Raw genomic sequence first — 19936 nt, forward strand, 5'->3', positions numbered from 1 at the left:
TCTGCCTGCAGCACTGTTTCCCTGTTTCATCATGTGGGGAGGTGGGAGTAGGTTATGGAGCTTCTGTTAAAAAAATTAGAGAACTTTTAAAAATAGTATATTTACTTTAGACTTTCTAAAACACACTGAACTGAACAGGTGCAGGATATGATGAAGAGGGGGTGGGGCATTAGTCAGTATGAAGGAATAGGCTGTACTGATGGAGATGTACACATGAATGGAAGAGAGGAGGAGTTAACATGTAAAGCATGTATATGGAGGAAATGCACGTGAAGGACTACATAACGTGAATGAAAACATAAGAATTGCAGGATAGATAAGTCAGTCAATCAAGTCTTCAAGAACTGTCCCTGAGCATCTATTCTTCCTGAGTACAGAATACTAGAGCAAGTCAGTGGGAACTTTCCTGAGATTAACATTTCTTCATTAATAAATACTGCTTTAGTATTGCTGCCCAGTGTATCATTAACATAGACAAATAAGGACCATCTCCGGGAACAGTAATCAGGAAGAGAAGGGGCAGTCAACCATGTCACAAAAACTGATACAAATACCCCCCAGTAGTGTGGTGGTATACAGTAGCCTCTGGAAATGAGAGAGCCATCCTCAAATATGTGAAGGGATGCCTTGCCTCAGGAAACCTAGGCTTGTTGTATGAGGTGTCAGTGGGCTGAACCAACCTCAGAGAAACTACAGTAAGTAATGGGAACCAAAGACTACACTAAACCTGAGTCACAGAGTTGGTTTCAGCAGAGGCAAAGTGATCTCTTGGCAGTGACACTGTCAGGACTCTAAGTAGAGAACAGTGAGTACAGAGCCCCGGGCCTGTGAGGTCTAAGTACTGAGCCCATGTCCATGAGTCACACTCAGTCTCCAAGTGTGCAGTCCCTCATTCCTGCCTTAAGCCTTTGGTAATATGTTCCCCAAACACTGCAGTTGCTGTACTCGAGACATGTTCAAACTAGGTATAATTAAAAGGGCAGGAGTTTCAGTCATTCAGTTTGCACAATCATTCACTCATTCTCTCACTACTTATAGAGCCCTATGCTTGGTCAGTACTAGGAATGCTGAGATGAGGGCACACATTTCTCAGCTTCCTCCTGCTTCCTGTGCTATTACTGATTTTCTTCATCAGTAAGAACCTTGATAATGTAGTAGAGAAAAAGCAAAATTATACATATGAATAAGCTCAAGGCATTTAACATCATCCATTCATAATGAATGCCAATTTATGAAATACTCACTGAGCACCAATTATATGCCAGGAGTACTTCTAGTTGCTGGGGAAAAAAAACACCCAGAATCCCTACCCACATTTTTATTACATATACACGGATTATAGGAAACATTTTGGTTAATAATGAATTATAAAGTTTGGAAGCAAAACACTAATTTAAAAAAACCTAATGAATAGTATTATGCAAGCACTTTTTGTTACTTAATATTGAAAAATTTTATGGTTCAAACATTTAACAAAGATAACAGTCAAAAATAAGAACAATCAAATGTTCCAACCACATTTCACATTAAATCTACATGAATACTCCTAATGATGTTGTCAAAAATCAGATTCATAAAGTTATAATGCTGCAGAGGAAAAGCAAAGAAGTGATAAAAATTAGCCTCTCTATATTAACACTTCTGATGGAAATTATGCATCTCTGTTCTGACCTCCTCGTCCCGAAATATTTACCCCAAAGAAACACTAAAAAAAAGAGCCTTAAGGACCTACAGAAAGGAATAGAGATTTTTCTGTTAAACACTACTGTTTCATTCTTCACACCAGGACACTGGAGAATGGTGGTAGAAGTATGGTGGTCCCAGGCAAGGTACTTAACTCCCCTACTTTCTCTTTTTTCTCATCCCTGAAAGGGAGGTAAAAAAAGTACAGTTGATCCTGGAACAACTGGGAGGTTCGGGGCATCCATCCCCTTATAGTCAAAAATCCATACAACCTTACAGTCTTCACTCTGTTTGCTCAGTTCTGAATCTGTGGATTCAACCAACCACAGATCATGCAGTACTGTAGTACATTTTTATTGAAAAAAAAGCTGCATATAAGTGGATCCACACAGTTCAAACCCATGTTGTTCATGGACCACCTTGATTCATAGGGTCAATGTGAAAATTAAATGAGCTAACACCTGAAAAGGATTTAAGACTTTTTAAAGCACATAATAATAAGTATTTGCTATCATTTCTATTATTAAATTGGAAGAGCATTGCAGCAACAATGCATGTCAAAATCTTTTTTGATAGAGGTTCTCAGAATACTTTGAATGAAGAAGAAAAGGGGTAAAAATGAACTTATTTACAAAACAGAAGTAGAGTAACGGATGTTGAACACAAACTTATGGTTACCAGGGGATAAGGGGAGGAGGGATAAATTGGGAGACTGGGATTGACATATACACACTACTATATATAAAATAGATAACTAATAAGAACCTACTGTATAGCACAGAGAACTCTACTCAATACTCTGTAGTGGCCTATATGGGAAAAGAATCCAAAAAAAGAGTGGATATATGTACATGTATAACTGATTCACTTTGCTGTACACCTGAAACTAATACGTTATTGCAAATCAACTATACTCCAATAAAAATTTAAAAAAAAAAGAAGAAGAAGAATTCTGAACCAAGCACCTAAGCTTTGTCATTAATCTGGGTCAAATATTCTCCAGGCAATACAGCAGCAGACCAAGCTGCAATAGTTGGTGCCCATACGCTCTTCCTCACAGCCAAGTACAAGTGCCAAATTCTAAGTGTGCTGCCAGAATTCCTCAGCTTCATAATTGCTACCACTTTTTCCATTTTTCCATTTTGACAGTATAGATTCTGTTTTGCTGTTTGGCAGAGACTGTCTGGCTTTGCACACTGGAAAAAACTATTACCAAACCATTCCAGCCATAACTTGTGGCCTTATTCAGCAACAAAACTCTTCTGCCAAATACAAACTGAACAAGTCCTTCCTTCATTCCCCTCATGTATTTCAGACACAGTCTCAGACTAGGGTAAGAGCAAAATGGAAAAGGTTTGAAAATTATCTGGTAAATATTGGAGTAAATCATCAAGTTGTATTTCAGTTATCCAGAGTATCATTACCCATTCTAGAAGGAAAATGTCTAAACTTTATACTTGGATCCAGCTATTGGGAAATAACAGAAGATGATGTGAATTTGTTAGAGCAAAGAGTACCAAACCTGAATTCTTGACAAATGTGCATTTACATTTTTGGCCTTTGCAGAATTAATCAATATCCACAATCTGTTTTGGAAACTCTGCCTAGAGTATTTGCTTATCCTTCCGGCAAGATGCAAAAATGTCCACAGTATAAGAACTGTATGTTGAATAAGTTTTTCACGAATCATTATGGGTTTTACACTGAGCTTGTCACATTATCTTGTCTCCCTTATGATCAACATCATACATTTGTATAATGTGTCACATGTAGAGGGTCACAGTCTGGCTATAGAAGAAAAAGATGTCTCTGTATGAAACCATGAGATTTATCTAGGAATCAAACATACACCCATAATCCACTATCTACAAATATCCATCAGTTGAATCCCTGTGTGAGAGTACTTTGCTAAGGAAAGCTCCATTCAAATTCTAATCAGTATGCAGCTGGCTGCACTAAAAGTTCCTCTAGGGAAGTGATAAACTCTTACTCATCTTCCTAGCACCAGAATCTAAGAATCAAAGGAGATTTGTTTATTTGCTGAACAAACTTAATTAAATTTCACCTCTGAGGCTAAGTGGCAGAGGGCTATTGACTCTCAGTCCAGATTTCTCAAATGAATCATGTGTCTGGATATAAAGACTTAAAATGTAAGGTTCAGTCTCATTTTTAATAGCCATCACCTAAATGATGTATTACTGCCTAAAAGAAAAACTATTTATCAAGTACAGCATATCACTATGCTGTTGGAATTGCACAAAGAACTTAATGGAATTGCACAGAAAAGCCTACAATATAAATATATTTTAAAAGCTGAACTTAATTAAATAATAGATCATACATATAAAGCAATCATATGAATTGAATAAAATATTCAAATGTTGGATTATGTTTGTTTATTTTGTCCTAAATGGAAGGTAAAATGCATGGTCTAAATAGCTTTCACGTAAATAATTTGGAATTATCTTTGGGGGATTTAAATCATGAAGTTTAGTAGTATGCTTATAGAATAATTGAAAAAAAAAAGGAAGAATTTTCCTAAGACAATTTAAGATTGATATTCTAAGATTTAAGAGAAAGAAGAAAATAGAAAAAAAAATAAATTTATAAACTTTCAAGTTTAAACCAATTTCAGCTTAAGTGCTACCAAAAAGACAATGATAAAATCCAACCATATGATCTAATATTTCTCATTTAGAAAATACCAATACTAACTTTAATTGTGCATTTTATGATTATTCAGAAAACCAGCAATTAAACAACAAAATATGATCCTTGTTTTAAAATTCATGCTTAATTACTAATTTCCTTCGCTGTATTTAGACATGGGCAGGATGTGTTATATCCATGCCCCATGTGTAAATTCATGGGTAAATAACAGCATTATATGCCCTTCAGTCTCTGCTGACACGCTAATTGGATGCTTTTCCCATAATCTTCACAAAGTATACACAATGCTTATATATCTTTCTTCAATAAGAATTTAGTTTCAGAAAACAGTACAGAGGGATCTTTTAACTAATCCATCACTTCGATAAAATGAAAATGTGAGCTTTCAGGTTCAAAATATGATCATGCCACCTCAGTGTTCAATTAAAAAAATACATGCATTCATACTCATACTAAAAAGAATTTAAGATTGTGTGGAAGTAATGGTACATGCATATTTCACTGAATAATGCAATAGAAGAATTGCATTTACTATAAGCATTTTAGAACACAAAATAGCATATTTTTTAAAAGAATCAAATCAAATAATATGCATGTATTGAAACTTTTTTGTTCACTTTAAGGTATGTATAAACTGTAGTTAACATCACCACAAAACTAAAAACTCATGTTGCCACATCAGACATTCAGGGTTTAAATAAAGGGAGAGTACAGCTTTGAAACAGATTATTTCAAGGCAGTTGAATTTCGAACCAGTTACCTTTGTAGCGCAAGGGAGTTTATTCAACTGGCACTAGCAAACAGATGGACAGCAATGGAGGAAACCTACTCCCCTACAAATCTATACATTAAATGGGGAGGAACTGCTTTTCCACCTCTCTTTGCAGCACAGCTGTTCAAGGTACTAAAATGGGCTTGTGATACATGCCATGCACATCTGGGATTAGACTGTAGAAGTATTATCTGAGGCTAAACATCCTTATTTATGGAATTTGGGCAAAGCAGAGGACAGGCCTCAGTATCAAAGTGGCTAGCTCTTTGTGGGGCCTGAGATTTGGAAAGCTAAGTACAGTGCAAAAATGTAACTCTGAGACCACAGTAACAGAATTGAAACTGTGGAAGCTTCCTCCAGTTTAAACCATTATTCTAGAAATAGCCCAGGGAAACAGGAAAGAAAATGGAGTAAAGATTTTCAGATAATAAAAATGAATATTTGTACTACTCTGTCTTTTAATCGTATGAGTAATGTAGTATATACACATCTGTTACCTGTATCTAATTCCAAATAAAACATTTTTTAAAAATTTTGAGTAATTCAGATTTCACTTAGAGAGAAGAGGGGAATAATTTGATAAGATATACATTGCTTTGGGCCTTACTATATCTATATCTAATCTATCTACCTATTTATCTATGTTGATTTCTCAAACATGAAAGACAAAACTTCAGCAATTTTAGAAAAAAATAGTAAAATTATGACCTTGAAATATAAATGGATTTCTTACACAAGACTTGAAAAGCACAAAGTGTAAAGTAAAATGGTGATAAATTTGACTAAAAATTACAAGAGATACTATAAACAATGTTCAAAACAACCAAAAGAATAGAAATAGATATTTTCAAAACATGTATCTTATAAAGTACTAGCACTCAACTATAGTAAAAAAAATCTTCTATAAATCAATACCAAAAAGATGAATAATCCAGTAGAAAAATGTAAATTATGTAAACAGAAATTTTAATAAATGAGAGAACCCAAATGGCAAATGAATATTTGTAATTGAGGAAATAGTGATTAAATATTAATTAAATACGTTTTCATATCCTTAATAACAAAACTTGAAAAACTATAACTGCCAATCAATGGGTGAGTATATAAATAAACTGTGGTATATCTTTATAATGGAATGCCCTTTATATTCTATAATAGAATAATTTCCAGCAGTAAAATATATAAACTATAACCAGAAGTTTCAAGAAACGAACATTATATGAAAAATTATTTGCACAATAAGTGCATATGATGCAAATCCGACAGAATTCAAAAAATTATCCATACTATGTATAAATTTGTACATATGGAGAAAATACAGAAAATATTTACATTATAATAATAAACGCCAAATTCAGGATTTCATTTATATCTAGGTACAGAGAACAAGAAAAAGGAAAGTGGGATTAAGAAGGTTTATCCAGGGGATATAAACGGTATTTGTGATATTTTATTTATAAAACTTTTATAAAATTTTAAATCAAATTTGGCTAAATATCTAGGCTTTTCAGCATAATCAGGCTCTAGTTTAATGAAAATCATGCATCTTCACTTCAAGTGCTTTAACTTCACCCTCAGGCAGGTATACAGAGCTCACACTCTTGTACTACAGTGTCCAGATAAAGTTCAGGTACCATATGTAGGAAGAGAGAAGAAACTTTCCTAAAAGCTCCAGCAGGTTCCTTCTCACATCTCATGAGCATAGATCAATATTATAGCTTTAAACAGTCAGAGTGGCCAATGGATTAAAAAAAAAAGACAAGAGATCAAAAAGTGTGATATCTGTTATGCCTATTATGTGACAGGTAAATAGAGAGATAAAAGTACAAGTCACGAGACTTTCTATATTTCAATGGCCAGTTCAGCAAAGCCAAGTAATTGCTGACACTTGAGAACAAAGCCATCCTTAACATTGATGAGAAACCTCTTAAATTTTCACAATAGCTGCCAATCTTTGACCTTACTATGAGTATTTCCACTTAAAAAAAGTACTTAAAAATACTACATTTTGACAGGAAATACATTTTTAATGATGGAAACATTAAGAGTTAACTTAAGTTGCAAAGCTAAATTCTTTGAGTTAGGACTGCTGTCAAGATAAAGCAATATTAGAGACCTAGAACTCTTTAAAGTATTTATATGAAAGATAAACACTAATTGGTGAAAGAATAAGATTCTTAAAGGGAAATCTCGTATTCACATTAAGACTCTTTGAGAATAAAATGATTTCTCAAGTTAGTAATTTTAAAAGGAAATCATAAAGTAGATATCTTAGGTTTTTGTAACTGTTCAAGAGGTTACCTTTAATTATATCATGCTATTCCAGAAAACAGAGTAATATATCTTTAGAAGTTAGCATTTTTCATTGAGATTGTGGAATATTATATGGGAAACATATTAATAAAATATTAACAACATAACAAAATATATCCACATGCCCTATAAAGTAATAACCATTATCATGAAAATCCAAAGTTAAATATTAGCTAAGATGTAGAGATATATTGTCTCATTTAAACAATAAATTATGGTCCTCCTAAGAGTGAATTACTGAGAGAGTGGGCAGCAAAGAAAAAAAAAAGGATACATAATGTGTAGACCAGTAATATATCAAATTACTTTTGAAATAAACCCTTGCAAAAGATTATGGTCCCATCATCTACCAGAAGCCTGTCTTCCTAAAGTCACAATATAAAAAAATTATTACTTACTATGATTCAAACACTTCAACACTTCATAAAAATATAGTATATTGGTTGATGCAATATATGTCAAAACAAAACAAAATGAAAACAAACTGGCTGGTCCTGAATATATAGCATTTTACAATTTGGTCGTCAACCATCAATTTAGTCAAGAACATTTACTAAGCATCCACTGTGCTCCAAGAGTTATTCTGCATTTCATTCCCCAGGCATACAAGCATATTTTTCATGTTAATAAGTAGAGTATTTTGATCTGAAATTTATGTTTGAAAGAGAGTGTTTTGGAAGCAGCATATAGATGTCAACCGAGGTAAGTTTGTTACCAAAATTTATAGAAGAGTCGTATGACATATTCATCATTATGTATGCTAAAACTATAACAGAGTTTTATGGTTATGGTTATGCTAGTTTATCTTCTCAGACATTCTGATGATGAAAGTGATAGACGTCCAGAATACCATATAAAGATTCAAGCTGTTGTACTGCATAAGAAATAAGACTATGACAGCAATCCTAGGATTTTTCTCTTAAACACATCAAATGAAAACATAAGCTACTCTTGCAAAGATGTTTTAGCATGTCTCTTGAAGAAGATACCATTCTAAAACTTTTACTTTATTTTGTTCTTTTAAAGAATCCAGATAATTAATTTAAACCCTTATTATGCAAATTTATTTGCAACATTATTAATCTCTATGAGTTCACTATTTTTAAATTACTCTTACTCTAATATTATATAGCAATTTCTAAAATCATGAAAGTTGGAAGCAACCAACATTAGTTATACACCCAAGACACTTAGACTATGCAGGTGATTATGGTACAAAAGGAAGTAATTATACACATAATTCAGAAAACAAACAAAAAATGAACAAATAAACTATTTGATTTTACCCCAAACCCCCCCAAAACCAATCACTGCATTTGTTAAATTAACTAAATAAAAATCAATTTACACTTCACTTTATAATGTGTAGATAATTTACAATGCATAGAGTTCCGAAAACACTGCGAAACAGAGATATATTATCCATTTGTTAAAAACAGATCTAGGGTTATATCCATTTATAAAAATACTTATACAGTCTTTAATACAATGAATGTAACAGGTGAAGGAAGAGAAATACATGGATACACATATATATTCTCTGCTAATCAAGGACTTACTATGAAAAGGAAACATACAATACTATTATTAGATTGGTATTAGAATAGTTTGGAATACTATTAGATTAAATCTAAAGAATACAAAATATATACAACAGATGGGGATCAGAGAAGCTTTCTTCATGGTGCACTACTATATATCAGAACTGTTATGAATAATTATGAACATACATATATATACTCATTTTTATTCATAGTAGTAATAGCTAATTTTTTTTTAGATTTGTTTTTGATGTGGACCATTTTTAAAGTCTTTATTGAATTTATTACAATATTGTTTCTGTTTATGTCTTGGTTTTTTGGCCTCGAGGCATGGAGGATCTTAGCTCCCCGACCAGGGATCAAACCCTCACCCCCTGCATTGGAAGGTGAAGTCTTAACCACTGGACCACCAGGGAAGTCTCTACCTAATCTTTATTGAATGTTCATTATGAGCCAGTAACTTGAATTTATAGTTAAGGCCTTGTTCTGCCTTCACCAAACCATTTCACAATTTTTCCATTTTACAATTACATTCTTCCCCATTTTACAATTACATAAACTGGAACTTGGGGGGGTCAGAGATCTAGAAGCAGCTACATACTGATATGAAAACAGATGTGTCTGACTTCAAACTGGCCCCCAAACAGTTCAAGCATCAATTTTAACTGCTAAGAATTCTAGGTATATTGGCTACCTCTCAAAAGTCTGAAGTTTTCTGAGAAAAGTAAAACTTTCTAAAACTTGAACACTGAATCAGTCACTATAGAATGAACATAAAAGTATTATCAATAATTACAGAGTGAGTATAAAATAAAATATTTATTTAAAAACTCCTACTGACAAGATACTTGTGATAAACAGGAAGATGAGGCAAACCCCTCTCTAGCTACTCACTATTTCTTAGTGAGACAAGTCAAGTGTATGAATAAGTTCAGGAAACAAAAAGACCAAATGACTATAGTAACACAGGCACAAACTGCCATGGGCATTTAGAGGCAAGAGAAGAATGTGAAGGGGAGGAATCAAGAACCTGTGCTGGCTCTCAAAGGATACAGCTGGGGAGAGGTTGGGAAACAAGGCCTTGTTAAGGTAATAGAATATTTGATATTGAGACTTATCATTTGTTTATATTCTATTGAGAGGAAAACATTCTTACAGTCAAGTGTTTTCTGAAAATCGTGTCTTAGATATGGAACAAAAACACTAGCTGAAATGAACATGAGAGTAAAGGTATCTCTTAAAAATGTGCTGAAAGGGTAGATATTAAGTGTTCTAATCACACAAAAAATAATAATAAATAAAAAGGGCAGGAGGAAACTTTTGGTGGTGACGGATATGTTTATGGCATTAATTGTGGTGACAGTTTCACAAATATACACATATCTCCAAAATCATCAAGTTGTATACATTAAATATGTACGTCAATCGTATTTCAATAAAGTGTTTACAAAAGAACTAGCTGATGATCCTAGATATGAAATCAAATAAATCAACTATGAATCACAGAAATGCTTCTGAGTAGAGAAAGAGGACATAATTATTATATGGATATGGGAAAACTATTATCAGTTTTAAGGTACCTTTCGGTAGGCAAATTCAGAACCAGATCCAGTTTCGTTCATTGCCTTTTGGCCAGTTAGTCTAAGGATCACCGCTCTAAATCCATAGCCTCAGACTAAGCCTGTGTAGTGACAATAAAGTTTGTATGGTGCTGGATATTCCTATATTTTGAAAATTTGTGGATATTATCCTTAGAATAGGCTATGTTACATCAAATATTAATAGATTCTGATAAGGCCAAAGTAGATAGAGGTATTAAAGAGAGTAGCATCTGCAAAAGTGTGAAAGTTGGAGCTAATAGCCAACATTCAGAAAATTAGGCATGTTCCAGGTTAATTGGAGCATACATTTTTAAGGCAGAAGATACATTTCAGAAAGTGTCTTTAAATTAGTAATAGGCCTTGAAAATCAAGGTAATGAGCTTAATTTTTATTCTTTTTTAAAATACAAAGCTTATTTATTCTTATAATAACCCTATAAAGTGGGTTTTACTATTAACCCTATTTTACAGAGGCTAAAACTGAATCCCAGAGAGGCTAAATAATTTAGCTAGGAAACGGTAGAGCCAAGATTCTAATCCAGGGTGTTTACTAGGACTTTTCTCTTTAGAAAATAACATTATTAGAACTGGGTTTTAGTATAAATAACATAAGGATCCTATGTTAGACATAGAGAAAAGGACTAGATTGTCCAAATATTTTTTAAAAGAACAAAATAAAGGAGAGCGGAAGATAAATATCTTAATACCAGAGTTGTTTTACATATTACATTTCAGAATCAAGATTATTTTGTACAAATCAATTTGAAATATATTTTTGTATTTTGTTTCCTCTTGGAGAGTAAACTTCAAAATGACAGGAATCCCAGAACTGAAGGTAATGTGTTAACAAGTACCTGAAACACTATGTTCAGGCTGAAACATATGCTCAGCTTGAAACACTAACCTGAACTGTAGCTGAAATTCTCAATGAAATGTAGATCATCGGGAAGACAAACAAAAATTAAACTTCATTTTTAACCAAAGAGAAACACCCTGTTCTTCATTTCCCTAAATTAGCAAAGTGTTCTTAATTCTGTTGTGTAGTGATGTGTGCTGCTATTCTATTGACTTAAAATTTAAATAGTAAAAGATTAGGCCCCTATCAATAAGAAAATATATTTCCATCAAGCACAGAAGTGAAATCGACTTATCTGTCTTGTTCTTATTTAGCATTGCAGAGTCCACTGATTTTTAAACTGTTTCAACAATTGAACCTTTCATTTTCCACGGCAAAAAGGTAACTGCATCATTGTTTTATTTTAGAGCAAACTTTTGAGAGACTGAGGACAACTGTAGACCAATCTGGTGGGGTGGAAAGGCCAGGGGCTTGGATTCCAGCAGGACATGTTTCAGCCCCCTCTCTGCCCTGATCATGATGGAAATGACCTCTGCCCCATAGACCTCCCTTTCTTTTACTTTTTATCAGGGCACCTCCATCCTGTAGTGAAGACCTATTTGCATGTCTTTTTCTTTTGGTAGATACAGTACAGGACAGAGGGGACTCTTCGTTTCTGTACTTTCATCGTGGAATACAGTGCTTGGTCCATAACAGATATTTAATGCATCCAGTTAAACCAATAACCAAAGTCAGGATAGCCTTTGAAACTTCCAGCAAATCCCTGGAATGCCTGGGTTAAATGCCTAAATTGATTACAGCTGCTGTGCCAACGAGTCTGAGAATCCTCCCTAATATTAGGCAACTAGTGGATAGCCTCCAGACAGGGTACCCAGCACTTAAGAGGTAGTTTCCATTTGAACAACGAATAACTTCATTCTAAAGCATCCATCAACCTCCAGAGCTGTCTTTCTGCCAGGCAACTAATCTTTAGCCTTGGCAGTTCAACATGCCCGAATCTCATGAGATTTACAGACAACTGTAATGCCATTCTTGACAGTTATTTCATCCTTGACACAGTTATTTTATTTTTAGACCTGATTCCAGTCATGTTCCACAAAGTAAAATCCCATTTTCTCAGAACAAACACTCACCAAAATGTGCAGGCTAAAGAAAAACAAAATCAAGTCTCCCCTTGTGTCACTTGGCCTAGTCCCTGTAATGCTTAATAAAATATCTTCAGGAGACAAGGGTGACTCATTGCTTCCTACCTGGTGTGCCAGGCCCTGGCAATTTTTAGAACCCTCAGATGGAATGGCAGATTGTATTTTCTAAACATGGTGATACACACACAGACGAACACACATCCCTTCCTGCACACTTCTATTAAAATATGATGGCAATCCTCCAGTGAAATGTAAGGTCTGTTTCCCCCTCCTTAAACCTGGGTGGACCTTAGTAAATGCCTCAATCAGTAACATGCAGCGGAAGTGGTGCTCAATGACTTCTGAGGCTAGGTAATAAAAAGGAAAATGACCTCAGATGGTCTCACCCTCTGACTTGAGACACTTGCTCTTGGAACCCAGCCACCCTGTCGTAAGGAATCCGGGGCTAAATGAAGAGGCCCCATGTGGGCATACCAACCAATAACTATAGCAGGCTCCCAGCATCAGCTCTGTGAGTGAATGAGACTATAGATAATCCCAACCTCCAATGTGTGAGTCTTCCAGCTGAGACCCATAGAAACCACAAGAGATAATGGATGAGGATGGCTGCTTTAAGCCATCCAGTTTTAGAAAGATTTGTTATGCAGCAATAGACAATGAAAATTGATTTGGCAGGATGCCTAGCCTTTGGAATGTCAATTTACAATTAGATTTAAGGCAATCTTAGATCTCTCACACTCTTTGGGCATTTTTTTATTGAGAGACTATCTGGAAATAACCATTCTGAATTTCATATTCCCATACCAAATATTACCATTATGGAAGAAATAAGAAAATCATTCAGAATGTACTGTACTGAATATCTTAACTGCTTGATAAAAGACTCCAGATTGTTTTTTAAAGCCCTCCACAATATTTCCCCATCTATGTTTTCAACTATATTTCTCCAACAGGGTTTGAAGAACATAGTTTTGTTCTCAGTGTTTATTTTTTTAATTTCTTTTCATTTTTGAGGAAACATGAATATTTTTGGCAGAAAATGCACAACACTGTAAACCCCTGATTCCATCCAAATACTCCTCTGAAACACATTTTTGTTCACTCAGCTTTCACTCTTAGAATTCCCTCCTCACCACTTCTTAAACCTATGGCCATCTGAAACCTGTGGCTCACTGCCTAGTCAGCCACCAATAAACACATCTACAAATATTCTACAAACTTGTCCTAGAACATGCTAACTGGGAGATCTCACTCTTATCTGCTAAATAGCATACTCCTGAAGTCAAAATAAGTCCATTTCTTTCCTGAATTATTTGCCTTTTCTTATATGATTCAGTTTTCCTATCTATAAAATGGGGATGATAATTATACCTAGCCCCTAAGGTTGCTGTATTAGTTGAAAATATAAGCACTTAATAGGCCAGAGTATACCTATAATTATTATATTTACGTCTTTGCTTCACAGTTGTATTCAAGCTTTTACTGAGCAGGTTTTTTCCTCACTGAACCATTGTGTCCAACCAATTACTTAATATTCATTATATCTGATTATCTGCAGTTAGAGAAGGCCAGGACATTAAACCATCAAATAATTTATTGACATTAAACATATTCAAATTCAAGGGATGCCTACTATTTAAAACGCAGCCATAAAACTAGAAAAATAAGCCTCTTCCAACATTCCATATAGAATTTATTAATTTTGACAGAATACATGGAAATTTAGGAAGCCAAGTTATGATTGATGGTATAATTAGAACAAGAAACACAATTTTAGAAACTAGAACTTCATTGCTAGGATAGAAGTTCAGTGAACAATCTTTTTCCCAGGAAAACTGTAGCCCTTTCTCTCAAATTTAAAGAGGTGAAGAGGTGCAAGGCAAAAAAAAAAAAAAAAAAGTGTGCTTTGGCAATTACTCTGGACTCAAAACTCCATAGATGATTTTGAGAACCAAGTCAGGTTTGGGATTTACATTTGAGTAATATGATAATGGAAGCCTAAGTAATATGAAGGTGATAAGAAATGGCATAAAATAAAAAGCTTATGAACACAGTGCCTACTCTGTGAAAGAGTAAATCTCCATTTGAATATTCCTAATCTGTACTGATAAAATACTTACTTGCAAAGGCTAAGGAAGAAGTTTTAAAAAACAGGTATTATAGTTGTAGAAAAGAATCTCATCAGTATTCTAAGATTCTAGGAAAAATAACATCGAGGTGCTTTATCTTAAAAATCAATGACGGGGCTTCCCTGGTGGTGCAGTGGTTGAGAGTCCGCCTGCTGATGCAGGGGACATGGGTTCGTGCCCCGGTCCGGGAAGATCCCACATGCCGCGGAGCGGCTGGGCCCGTGGGCCATGGCCGCTGAGCCTGCGCGTCCGGAGCCTGTGCTCCGCAACGGGAGAAGCCACAACAGTGAGAGGCCCGCGTACGGCAAAAAAAAAAAAAAAAAAAAAAAAATCAATGACATACAATTTAACACAAGGAAAATTACTATGTAAGAGTGAAAAGGTTTAGATGTTAATGGTTTTCAAATTTTATTTTCATTTGTAGCAATACTATATATGAGAGGCTAGTTAACATGCCATCCCTAAAATAAAAATTGTCAAGAATCAACCATTTTAGAAGTTTCATATAAAATAGTTATTCAGAGATAGGAGACTAATCCAAAACTGGGAAGAAGCTGTATGGATACTGGTGTTCATATCTGTAGTGTGCATCACAGAGAACAACTAAATGTTTTCAAATAGAAACAGAATTATTTTATGGCTCATTTTATGTTGTAATATTATACAACATAAAAGTGTTCACAAAGACTAATAGTAACTCAGAAAATACTGATGGTATAATGTTTAGTGAGGAATAAAATAACTAAAGCACATACACAATAGGAACACAATGAAGCAAATTTATGTATAGCATAGTAACTGAGGGGAAATATAAAAGAGGGTCCTTGGATTGTGGCTGTCCAGCTGACCTTTTTCATATTTTCTGTTATTTTACCAAATATTTTATAATGAAAAATATACCTTTTGCAATGAAATATTTTTTATTCAGTTTTTTTTCTTCTTATCCTCTTTCCCCTTTTTCTTCATTCTATCTTTTCTTCATTCACAAGTTGGTATACCAATTAAGAGTTTGCTTTCCAAATTCCACAAAAACTAGGTTTAAATTACACCTTAGCCACTTTCTGCCAGTGTGAATTTATGTAAGTTGGCAACTTCCTAGTTTTCCAAATCTATACAAATTTGCATAACAATAGCATCTCCATCTCCAATTGCTGGAAAATTAAGTGAGACAACAGTAATAAAGCTCTTGGCGTGGTGCCTACTGCATGGCCATCACTCAACAGATGCAATCTCTTACTCTGCAGTTTCTGCCTGTCATTCCTCCTTCTGCATCCTTCTTTACCTCCCTTATGAGAAGTTCAGTATTAAAAGAGGCAGAGGGCATATCAAACATTACTAACCAAAGCAAACATCTCTGTGTTCTTTAATGTTTCATTGACTAGTGTAAAAAGATTTGAGAGCGTTCCAGGGAACAGTGATCATGAAATGGTGTTTCCCAAAAATAACAGAGGTCAGTGTTTCGAAACAGAAGAAACTCACACAACCAAAAGTTATCTGGAAGAAAGCAGTATTATTATTTCTTTGTTCCTATTTTATTTTCTCAAAACTGAACTAATATGCTAATCAAGGCACCATCCATGGCAAGGATGGATGGGCCAAGGTCATCCTCTAGACCTCAACACAATAGTTTCTCGAGCTTTGGCATTTTTCAGTTTGCAGCCTTTGCTGACTGAGATTACATATGCTAGTGACTTCTCAATATGAAAACTGCAGGAGTTTAAACAAGGACACTTGAGATGAAAATGCAACACCTTTTGGATTGGATTTCTTTGTTAAAATTTTAAAGCACATCCTTGGAACACACACTGCTTCTGTCTGTACACATAGCTATATATAGTTATATGTGAATCATATTAGCGTGAAACTCACAAGAATATGCCATCATTCACCCATTTTGAACCATTTCCTGGAATTCACCCATGCTAAAAAAAATATCTGTCAGCATAAGTAAACCAAATCTTTTAAAAACAGTGTCTGTATTAAGTCAGAGAAACATAACAAATTGGATGCATACAGAGAGAGAAATAAAGAGGGATTATAAGGAATTGGCTTAGGTGATTATGGAAACCAAGAAGTCCCAAGACCTGCAGCCAGCAAGCTGGAAATGCTGGAAAGCCAATAGTACAGTTCCATTGCCAGCCTGAAGGCCTGGGAACCAGGAGAGCCAATAGTGTAGGCTCCATTCCAAAAGCCAACAGACTCAAGATGTAAGTAAAGCCAATGGTTCAGTTCAAGTTCAAAGGCAGGAAAAAAGCAATGTCCCAGCTTAAACAGTCACTAATTTTAAAATTTAGTAACAATTTTCCAATTGTTCCAGGCAAGAATACAAGAACAAAGTAGCAGCATAATTAAGTAATTATAGCTCAATTTAGGATAATAACTGGAAAAGGATAGTGTATAAGAGTAGGCATTTTCTTACTATCAGAAAAGACGTTTTTATAAAAAATGTTAAGCTTTTTCTCTTGGAGGAGCCAATTCTGTGCATTATATTAGCTGCAACACAGTATTAGCAAATCGAACCCAACAACACATAAAAAAGATCATACAGGGCTTCCCTGGTGGCACAGTGGTTGAGAGTCTGCCTGCTGATGCAGGGGACATGGGTTCGTGCCCTGGTCTGGGAAGATCTCACATGTCGTGGAGCAGCTATGTCCGTGAGCCATGGCTGCTGAGCCTGCATGTTTGGAGCCTGTGCTCCGCAGCGGGAGAGGTCACAACAGTGAGAGGCCCGTGTACCGCAAAAAAAAAAAAAAAAAAAAAAAAAAAAGATCATACACCATGACCAAGCTGGATTCATCCCAGGCTCACAAGAATGGTTCAACATATGCAAATCAATCAATATGATACACCACATCAACAAAAGAAGAGATAAAAACCATAAGATCATCTCAATAGGTACAGAAAAAGTATTTGATAAAATTCAACATCCATTCATGATAAAATAAACTCTTACCAAAGTGGGTATAGAGGGAACAAATCTCAATATAATAAAATCTATTTATGACAAACCCACATTCAACATAATACTCAATGGTAAAAAACTGAAAGCCTTCCTGCTAAAATCTGGAACAAGACAAGGATGCCCAGTCTCATCACTTCTATTCAACAAAGTATTAGAAATCCCAGCCACAGGAATCAGACAAGAAAAAGAAATAAAACGTAGGTATCCAAACTGGAAGAAAAGAGGTAAAATTGTCATTATACGCAGATGACATGATACTATATATAGAAAACCCTAAAGACTCCACACAAAACTACTAGAACTGATAAATTCAGCAAGGTAGCAGAATACAAGATTAACATACAGAAATCAGTTGCATTTCTTTACACTAACAATGAAATATCAGAAAGGGAAAGTAAAAAAGCAATCCCTTTTAAAATCTCATCAAAAAAACAAAATACTTAGGAATAAATCTGACCAAGGAGGTGAAAGACTTACCTGCTGAGAACTATATAATACTGATAAAGGAAGCTGAAGATAATTCAAAGAAGTGGAAAGATATACTATGCTCTTAGATTGGAAGGATTAATATCGTTGAAGTGGCCATACTACCGAAAGCAATCTACAGATTTAATCCCTATCAAATTACCCATGACATTTTTCACAGAACTAGAACAAATAATCCTAAAATTTATATGGAACCATAAAAGACCCAGAATTGCCAAAGCAATCCTGAGGAAAAAGAACAAAGCTGGAGGCAAAACCCTCCCAGACTTCAGAAATAAACCACACACCTACAATCAATTAAACTTCAACAAAGGAGGCAAGAATATATCAAATACAATGGGGAAAAGACAGTCTCTTCAGCAAGTGGTGTTGGGAAAGCTAGACAGCTGCATGAAAATCAATGAAGTTAGGACACACCCTCACCATACACAAAAATAAACTCAAAATAGCTTAATGGGGCTTCCCTGGTGGCGCAGTGGTTGAGAGTCCGCCTGCCAATGCAGGGGACACGGGTTTGTGCCCCGGTCCAGGAAGATCCCACATGCCGTGGAGCGGCTGGGCCCGTGAGCCATGGCCACTGAGCCTGCGCGTCTGGAGCCTGTGTTCCACAACGGGAGAGGCCACAACAGTGAGAGGCCTGCGTACCGCAAAAAAAAAAAAAAAAAAAAATAGCTTAAAGACTTAAATATAAGACACAACACCATAAAACTCCTAGAAGAGAACATAGGCAAAACTTTCTCTGATATACATCACAGCAATGTTTTCTTAGGTCAGTCTCCCAAGGCAATAGAAATAAAAGCAAAAATAAACAAATGGGACCTAATCAAACTTATAAGCTTTTGCACAGCAAAGGAAACCATAAACAAATCAAAAAGACAACATATGGACTGGGACGAAATATCTGTAAATGATGTGACCAACAAGGGCTTAATTTCCAAAATATACAAACAGCTCAGACAACAAAAAAACAAACAACCCAACCAAAAAAATAGGCAGAAGACCTAAATAGATGTTTCTCCAAAGAAGATATACAGATGACCAGTAGGCACATAAAAAGATGCTCAACATCACTTATTATTAGAGAAATGCACATCAAACCTACAATGAGGTACCACCTCACACAGGTCAGAATGGCCATCATTAAAAAGTCTACACTACCAAATGTAAAAACGATAGCTAGTGGGAAGCAGCCACATAGCACAGGGAGATCAGCTCGCTTCTTTGTGACCACCTAGAGGGGTGGGATAGGGAGGGTGGGACGGAGGGAGACGCAAGCGGGAAGAGATATGGGGATATATATATATGTATAGCTGATTCATTCTGTTATAAAGCAGAAACTAACACACCATTGTAAAGCAATTATACTCCAATAAAGATGTTAAAAAATAAATTTAAAAAAATCTAAAAATAACAAATGCTGGAGAGGGTGTGTAGAAAAGAGAACCCTCCTACACTGTTGGTGGGAATGTAAATTGATGCAGTCACTATGGAAAACAGTAAGGACGTTCCTAAAAAAAGCTAAAAATAGAGTTGCTATATGATCCAGCAATCCCACTCCTGGGCATATATCCGGAGAAAACTCTCATTCGAAATGATATATGCACCACAGTGTTCACAGCAGCACTATTTACAGTAGTCAAGACCTGGAAGCAATCTAAATGTCCATAGACAGATGAATGAATAAAGATGTGGTATGTACACACACACACACACACACACACACAATGGAATATTACTCAGCCATAAAAAATGAAATAATGCCATTTGCAGCAACATGGA

The 19936-nt window shown here is 35.1% G+C and overlaps 1 protein-coding gene across 1 annotated transcript in view; it reads right to left on the reverse strand.

Annotated features, from left to right (window-relative positions):
* PRR16 (proline rich 16) overlaps positions 1 to 19936 on the reverse strand; it is a 272756-nt gene that overhangs the window by 153793 nt on the left and 99027 nt on the right. Inside the window, 1 exon segment of the mRNA XM_082621216.1 lies at positions 1 to 63. Within this exon segment, the coding sequence (XP_082477342.1) occupies positions 1 to 63 (63 nt within the window).

The sequence above is a fragment of the Mesoplodon mirus genome, assembly GCF_964341445.2.
Source record: "Mesoplodon mirus genome assembly, chromosome: 5".
Lineage (NCBI taxonomy): Eukaryota > Metazoa > Chordata > Mammalia > Artiodactyla > Ziphiidae > Mesoplodon > Mesoplodon mirus.